This window comes from Lampris incognitus, chromosome 3, assembly GCF_029633865.1.
Source record: "Lampris incognitus isolate fLamInc1 chromosome 3, fLamInc1.hap2, whole genome shotgun sequence".
Lineage (NCBI taxonomy): Eukaryota > Metazoa > Chordata > Actinopteri > Lampriformes > Lampridae > Lampris > Lampris incognitus.
This window is the reverse complement of record NC_079213.1, coordinates 14347483-14356439: the sequence shown is the minus strand read 5'-3', so window position 1 is coordinate 14356439 and position 8957 is coordinate 14347483. Positions and strand designations below refer to the sequence as shown.

At 44.1% G+C, this 8957-nt stretch overlaps 1 protein-coding gene across 1 annotated transcript in view; it reads right to left on the bottom strand.

The window, feature by feature from the left end:
• Positions 1-7004: 7004 nt before the first annotated feature.
• Positions 7005-8957, bottom strand: part of wnt5b (wingless-type MMTV integration site family, member 5b) — a 29873-nt gene continuing 27920 nt past the window's right edge. The window contains exons 5-6 of the mRNA XM_056277869.1: positions 8073-8231; positions 7005-7304 (exon numbers count right to left, since the gene is read on the bottom strand). Coding sequence (XP_056133844.1) covers positions 7005-7304; positions 8073-8231 — 459 coding nt within the window. The remainder of the gene's footprint in view (positions 7305-8072; positions 8232-8957) is intronic.

Sequence of the window (8957 nt, the reverse complement as noted above, 5' to 3'; positions counted from 1 at the left end):
TATTGTTCTTTTTTCCTTGTCTGGTTTTATTTCTTTGTAAAGCACTTTATAACTTTATTTTATAAAAGCGCTATATAAATAAAGTTATTATTCCGTGTTCCTTGATGTTGATCAATAGGATGACAGAGTGCTCTCTGGTGCACATATATGTAAACATGGCAAAGAGAAAGCGATGCTGCTGCTATTGCAGCTGTCAGGTGGAATGATGAAATTCAAGGAAAGGTTGGTTGAGCAGTGTCAACAATACCCCTGCATGCGTGTTTGACGTTTCCTTGCAGGCGGACCATGACAGAGTCAAAAAAGAGGCTAAATGTTGGCGAGAAATAGCGGGGGCACTTCAGCAACCCGGTGAGTAGCTGGTGAAACTATGCTAAGTTATCATTCTCCAGTAGCACCAGCTGCAACAGTGTTCACAACAATCATTTTTTTCTTTCTCTTTTTTGGAACACAAGACCGCCAGCGTCCCACAGCGTTTCTGTAGCCATGATTGATAATTTCTTGATTCTACTCCCCAATGACCTATGAACTCACGCAAGATTGTGAAAGGCAGCATACGATTATTGGATGGGTCATACTTGTAGTGTTGCCAGTCTCCCGGCCTAGATATGGCAAGAATGTATGGTACTATGATTGGCTAATCTGACATGGTGATCATCATGAAAGATAGAAATATCATGCAGTCTGATCCCAGTTTAAGAGTTTCTTCACTTTTCCTTTACCCGAGACCAAGGATCATGCGGTGCAAGATTTTGTTTTACAAGTCTCTGTGCTTCAAATTGTATTTTGGGTAGAAAGGAATTTTATTGCTGCTAGTTACAGTGGTTGGTTTCTAATAGAGCATTTCTATCTCATGGTGTCACATGCAATTTCACAGAATAATGCTTGTGTCGGTGTCAGTGTAAAATTTTGGTGTCACATGGCCTCGACGGCCTTTCACATTATACCTTTTAGTTCTGGGTTTAGTTGCAAATGAACACTGTCTTACCAGCGATCTTCCCTTTGCATTGCATATAATGTTGTGTCATCATATGTCAGTACACACTGTGGAAATGTAACGGCATCATTTTATCAATTTGACCATGGGTTTCATCTGGTTCTGCATTGACATCACTGGTTCCCATACCTATATGTCTATTCATTTTAAGTTTTATTTAAATTTGGATTTCATATAGTTTGCAATGCAATGTGAGAAGAACACACTAGTTCCTGTACTTCTGAGAAGGTTTATAAGTATTAAATTGTGTATTCAGTGTTACATAACAGGGTCACAACAAGATTACCGCACTACATATTGCTGATTATCCGCTCAAAACTTTTATCAGTATAATTAGCTCTGGGATAAGACCAAGACAGTAATGCATATAACTGGATTACTTTCACTCAGTTTTAAATTGCTTTGTCTCTAAAGCCTACAAACACCGACACAAATGTGACAATTAGTTTGGATTTACAAAAATAGCAAATCAAATAGTCTTTCTATTATACACGGATAGGTCAGATAGGGTTTTCCTTTTTTGAAAATATATTACTGTGATTTGGTGTTTTGTATTCGATTTATTTCTAAAATTGTGGCGTCATTTTCCACAAATATCTGACAAAGACTTTACTGTAATCGTCAAATAGATGGTCAAACAGCGGATGGATGGCATTCATCATACATGATGACTGTTTTAAAAGACTGAACAACAGAACAAAGCCTCATTGTCAAAGACTAGTTTATCAAATGAATACACAATAATACTCCCGTATACAAAATAAAAATGAAAAACAATAATAAAATATACTTTCTCTTCCGATCTACTGTATTTTTTAAGTAACCCGCGATAAATTGCAGTCCTTTTTTGTTTTCCCTCCTCTTCTCCATTATCCATGATAACACATTCAGTCCTTCTCTGCCTTTTGCTCTTAAGTGTTTGTGATTAAATCTGTTCCCATCACTCAGGGTTCGAATTACACAGTGGCTTTCAGGGGAGCCCTATTTTCCGGTGTGCTACTACACGTCAGATGCATGTCAGATTTTGACATGCATACATGGACATGAGCTGCACAGTCACATATACACGAAATTAACATTGGCGAATATTTGCCTCCCGTTCCCTTCCATTCTCTGTGAGTGAAGGGGTGAATAAAACATTCGCTTCCAGTGGTGAAGGAAATTTGCATCTTCGCTTCACGTGTTCAGCTTTGGTGAACTTTGACCAGAGAATGTGTGTCATTGACCCCTCTTGGCGTCACATCTTGCACTGTCCACATTCAGCACGACATGATACGATTTCACCAGGCGAAGGTCATATGCCTGAATTCGTACATGTTTGACCATAGGGCACGATCACACGTGTAAAATAAAAGTTGGTGCATTTTTGCCTCCTACTCACTTCCAATCTATGGGCAGAAAAACAACATTTGCTTCTGGTGGCAAAGCAAATTCGCTAATTCATCTCATAATCAGACGCTTCTACGGGGTCAGGTCATGGTGGCAGCAAGCTAAGTAGGGCATGCCAGATGTCCCTCTCCCTAGCAACACCCTCCAGCTCCTCCTGGGGGATCCTAAGGCGTTCCCAGGCCAGATTGGACATGTAGTCCCTCCAGTGAGTTCTGGGTCTACCACAGGGTCTCCTCCCAGTTGGATGTGCCCGGGCAACCTCCAAAGGCAGGCAGGCGCCCAGGAGGCATCCTAATCAGTTACCCGAACGACCTCAACTGGCTCCTTTCGATGCGAAGGAGCAGCGGCTCTACTCCGAGCTCCCTCCGGATGTCCAGGCTCCTCACCCCGTCTCTAAGGATGAGCTCAGACACCCTACAGAGGAAACTCATTTCAGCCGCTTGTATCCATGATCTCACCCTTTCGGTCACTACCCAAAGCTCATGACAATAAGTTAAGTCAATTTTATTTGTATAGCCCAATATTACAAATTACAAATTTGCCTCAGTGGGCTTAACAGCAACACAACATACTGTCCTTAGACTCTCTCATCGGATAAGGAACAACTCCCTAAAAACAACAACTCATCCCCATCCCGGAGGGAGCAATCCACCATTTCGGGGTAGAGAACCATGGCCTCGGACTCGGAGGTGTTGACTCTCATCCCGGCCATTTCACACTCAGCTACAAACCACCCCAGTGCGTGCTGGAGGTTGCGTTCTGATGAGGCCAACAAAACCACATCATTTGCAAAGAGCAGAAAAGCAATTCTGAGGTTACCAAAATGGACACACTCCTCACCTTGGCTGCATCTTGAGATCCTGTCCATGAATATCATGAACAGAATCGGAGACAAGGGACAACCTTGGCAGAGTCCGACACCCACTGAAAACATGTCTGACTTTGTGCCGAGAATGCGGACACAGCTCTCACTTTGGTTATACAAGGACCGGATGGCTTGTAGCAACTGCCCTGGTACCTCATACTCCCGCAGTACCCCCCTACAGAGTGCCCCGGGGTACATGGTCGTAAGCCTTCTCCAAGTCCACAAAACACATGTAGACTGGCTGGTCAAACTCCCACGCCTCCCTCAGCACATCCGCAAGGGTAAAGAGTCGGTCCGTTGTTCCAAGGCCAGGACGGAAAACACATTATTCCTCCTGGATCTTTTCCAGCACCCTAGAGTAGACTTTCCCTGTGAGGCTGAGCAGTGTGATGCCCAAAATTCAAAAATTTGCCAGTCAAGTTTCACCAAAATTGAACTCCATGTGAAGCGAAGATGTGAATTTGCTTTGCCACTGGAAGCAAATGTTTTATTCGTCCCTTCTGTCACATAGAATGGAGGTAAATGGAAGGCAAAAATTCACCAATGTTAGTTTTGTGCATGTGTGGCTGTGCCCTTACTGCAAAAAACCTTCTACTGCTACTACGCAGTTACTTCTCACTTGTTATCTGTTTGTTTGGTGAATAAAAATTGTCTTGAGTCTTTGTTGTTTCTGTTTTGACATTCTGACTACTCATCCATAAACCGTTAAAAAATACCGAATAAAAATCACTGTTTCCTAACAATTTACCATTCACATACCTCATTAGCCAACTTGTTAGCTAGCCAACTCAGTGAAGAGAAGACATTCAGGTGGCGATGTAAACGTAGCAATCTGAGTGCGCCGCTACGCATGGCTGGCCACAGCATTATGTCTATTATAGTGGGAGACAAGTGTTCGGATATTGGAATGTAATGAGCGAATAAACGCAACACTGTCATATTTTTACTATCATTATTCATTTCAGGAAACTTAATGTACAGAAAAATAGAAATCTATAACCTGTGACATAAAAATGGATGACGTTTCAGAGCTCCCCCTAAATTTCTCAAAGCAGACTTTAAGGGGAGCCCATGTCCTGCCCCCCCTCCCCCGTAATTCGGTCCCAGCCATCACTTGGCATCAATACGCGTCTAAAGACGTCATAATCTCAATCTAAAGCACAAACAGTTAATACATGTAAAATCTTCAGGTAATGGCACATGAGACCTTTTTTCCCCAGGCAATGTAGATTGGCAGTATTCCTGGAAATATGCAAAAGAAACGTGTCACCATGGTAAAAATCTATTCAAATGTTACGCTGGTGATGCGGCACCACTAAAGCTGCAATCCTTTGGTGGCAGTGATGCCTGTTAGCATTGCCCCAAAAGTTGACCAAACAAACCCAAAACAAGGTTGGCCATAATTGCCAGCAAAACTGCCCGTCTGCATTACCTCAAGACATTAGTCGTACACCATGGCCCATATGGTTCATTAGGTCCCCTCACAGAGACACGCACACAGTCTCTAATTAAACAGCGATGCTGCTGTGTTGCTTTTAGCGGGGAGCTCATTAAGGCTAACGCGTTCATTTCACTGATGGAGGTGCAGAAACTGACGTCATCGTCAGACGTGAAAAGCTGTTGATCCTGACTTGCTGTGTAAACACAAAGGGAACAGAATTCAGGTCAGGACGGCATACGCTCCATAGAAAGAGCGCCTAATAAACAAGAAGATGGGCTCATCCCAATCCAAGTACACAATGAATAAGGGGTCCTGTGTCAAATGGTGGTACCCACTGCCTGAAAATGTGGTGTCTGTTCTCACAAAATTACCAAACGCATGAATTACACATGGATACACATGGAACGGATAACCGGTGACCTTAGTTACTGGCCGACGGATGGAAACACTTTCACAGACTCAACCCTCTATGTTTCATAGACATCGATCATGAATTTTGGGTGCCCCCCCCCCAAATTTTAACTCTCTCGTGAGTCTACCATGTCTTCTTCTTGTTCTTTTTCCTGTTTTCTTTTAGGCCTTTTTCATAGTCAGGTGTGTGGCTGTGATAAGATCAATACACCGTCACGCCAGCTCTCCAGGAATGATAAAGAATGATTCAGAGGCGTTACATTGAGTCCTCCTCTTGTCAGACATGACGGTCTCTCTCTGTTTCACTCTCTCTCATTACATATTTTCCTTGTTTTTTGCTCCTTCCATTCATCAGCCCCCACCCCCACCCCCTTCTCCAAAATGAGTGATGCCTCCTCCGCTCTCCCCCATCTGTCCCTTTCAGTCTGGTCTGTTCTGGCCTTGCATTTCATCTCAGGGCACGTGTATTTGTGTGCATGCGTGTGTATTTGGGTTGGTCCATGTGTGTGTGTGTGTTTGTGTGCTATCTGTACAACCCAAGGATAAACACATGCCAGATTTTCAATCCCAGGATCAATGTTCAAAGGTTCAATGAAATAAATGTTGTAACATCATATAGTGCTATGGGTGCAAGGTGTGTGTGTGTGTGTGTGTGTGTGTGTGTGTGTGTGAAGTGTTTCCAAACTCCAAAGGGCTGCAGCAATGTGTGTGTGTGTGTGTGTTGTTGTTGGCTACAGGGTAAGTGGAAGAAAAAAAAAGAGAAGTGAGAAGGAAAGAAGAGGAATGAAGACTGTGAAAGAAGAGGAAGAGAAAGAAAGAGAGAGAGCAGGAGAGAGAGAGAGAGAGAGAGAGCGAGCTCTGCAGAGTCTGTTGTCCATCACTTTCCAGTTTTCCTATTTCTCTCTCTTTCCGCTTCCCTCTGTATTGGTCTCCTGTCTTTCTCGAAGCTGGTGAGGGCGAGCCCCCCGATCCGCCCAACCAGACTGAGGGGGTCAGCGGTCACAGATCACAACCGCTGGCAGCTCATTTACTGGTTCACACAAGGCCAGTCAAGAGTCCACTGTTTCCTACAGCTGGAGGGAAAGCTTGGAGAGAAAAAAGCCCGCCTGTAGGCAACCGGCAAACAAAGAGAGCAAGGCATTGTGGGTCCACGCCATGGACCAGTCATGTGTGTGACCGCTGGGGTTGGCCGTGTCACGAAAGTCTCTTTAAATTACAATCGGAGTTTAGCGTCTTATCTATGATATATTCATATATTTATTTGGTTTCATCTTTATTTGTCATCTCTCACTAACTTTATTTCTCTCCCTGCGCAGTTCGTTCCTTTAACTCTACCGGGGCCATCTAACTGTGTTGCATCTGTCCATCTAGTCATTTGTCCTTCCCTCAACTGCAATCTTTTTCTTTTTTTGTTCCTTCCATCTCCTACCTCCTTCTCGTCCTCCCTCCATTCCCGACAGGTGTGAGTGGGATTATATGGGAACGTAGTGAGTAATAGCCGGGACGAGAGGCAGGAAATTAGGAAAACTTAGGAATCTCTGTTAAATATTTGAAAAATTTTATTGTGTTGGCTAAAAAAAAAGTAATAAAATAAAAATAAAATTGTTAAAAAAAAGAAAATGGTCTCTTTCTTCTTTGCCAGCGTACCCTTGACTACCCCTCCAGATTCCCATTTGATCCTTTCATACTTGTGCTATCTACAAGCAACCTGGCCATGTGAGAGTGGTGCTACATCGACGTTAAAAAGCAGGAAATTTATTAAAATTAAAAAAAAAAAGTATTCAATAGCAGTTGTGTCCAAATAACCCGTGGTCGCATTTTCCTTCCGAGATTCCTACCTTCCTTCCTCCTCCCCCAACCCATCACCTTCCTCTCTTTTACACCACTGTCCGCCCGTCCTTGTGCTATTTACACACAAACTGGTCCACGAGCGTCGTGCAGCGTTTGCACTTGACGTAGCAGCACCAGTGGAACTTGCAGTGGCAGCGCTCGTGTTTGTAGGTCTTGAACTGGTCGTAGCCCCGCCCGCAGCACATGAGCTCGCATCCGTCCATGCCCTCCGACGTCTTGTTGCAGAGGCGGCCTTGCGTGCCCAGGGAGCCCGTGGTACTGTTGCGGAGGCAGTAGTCCGGGCTGGGGTCGATGTAGACTAGGTCCTCGGGGGTGGGGGCGTTGAAACGCTTGTCAACCTGCTCCAGCTTGCCCTGTTTACGTGAAGTGAAGAAGAAGTGAGGGATGGCTAGTTGTAGCCTTATATGTGGTAAAGGTCCCGTGAAGTGGAAAGACATACTTGCATCCTTGCTATCTCTTTTATCTGCACTTGATCTACATCTAGTATTTATTAGAGTTTAACAGTGTTTTCACTCCATCATCCTGCACCTGCAAGCGTACAAAAAGCGTACAAAAATGTCCAATGAATTGGGAGCGAGACTGAGGGAAGATGAGTGATCTCCCACCACCTTGCTGAAACTAGCCAACATCATATCAATGCTCACATCCTATTAAAATTACTAGCCATTCATCAAATCAAACTCCCTCCCCCTCACAAAATCTCGCCTGGCTGGTCCACTTCATTCATATATATATCCCCATGTCCTTGCAGTGCTTTATATGCCATTTCATGAGATCTTTAAGATAATTTTTGATGGCATTTCTGTTTTTCTACATATGAACCCAGAGGAAGGAGACAAACTGGGGGGGGGGGTGCACAACCCTGTTTTGCAGTGTGGATTGAGATAAACATCAACAGTGCATTTTTTGCCACAATGAAGAATTAAAACATATGTAAAACAAAGGAGGGGTCAGAGTGCAGGACAGATGGGAGGCCAAGCCTGGCATATATATGGTGTTAGACTCTTTTACAGGAGCATTTTGACAGGGGTGGATACACTGGCTCTCAGGCAACGCCTCCTTTACTCCACCAGGCCACGCCGCCATGCCAGTGTCAGAATATGTATACGCAAGTTCTTTACCTTGCGTCCAACGCGCATGGCTGCCGCGCTGTCGTATTTCTCTTTCAGGAACTCTCCGACGCGTCTGAAGTCGGCCAGCTGGAGCCAGCATGTCTTCAGACTACACGAGCCCGAGACTCCGTGGCACTTACAGGCCACGTTGGCGAGGTTATACACCGCCTAGCAGAGAGGAGACAGGAAGCGTTGGGGGGAGACAGACAGAAATAGAGAATGATAAGTCAGATGCTTCTCACTGTGGAAATCTGTGAAGCCTACAGGCAATCACAGCTCTGTTGTATGGCCACTGGACTGGAGCTGGAGAGGAAGAACATAGTTAAGAGAAAGAGGGGGGGAGGCCTCTCACATGTGGCCATGCAAATTACAACATTAAACTGCAAATAAAGCAGTTTAAATGCAAAAGCTTCAATAAAGCGGGGTATGAACAGGAGTAAACAAAGAATTTTCAATGTGGCATGTTGACGAGCAGCTAAAATGAGTCTTTTCTGTCTGGTTCATTATCAGCAGTGACATCAGATACACATTTCAATAACAATGATGAATAAGTCATGATGCAAATTTTTTTTTTTGATATTCTGTTTTTTGTGCAAACGCTATCTTGTATGTCAAGATTTTGTGTAATAATCGTGAACGCTACGCGGTTGCCATCTAGTGGCGAACATGTGTAACTGTCCATGTTAGTCTATAGCCATGTTAGTTTCAAATTCTTACTGTCACACGACCGGACGTCGTGGGCAGCTCTCAGATGTGAATACATGTAACTGTGAATGCTAAGCGGGGCAGTGTCAAAGGAGGACGCATTTACATTTACATTTTCTCATTTAGCAGCCACTTTAACCCAAAACCACTTAGACGAGTCAGCGATCAGAGGACATACTCTTGCCTGTG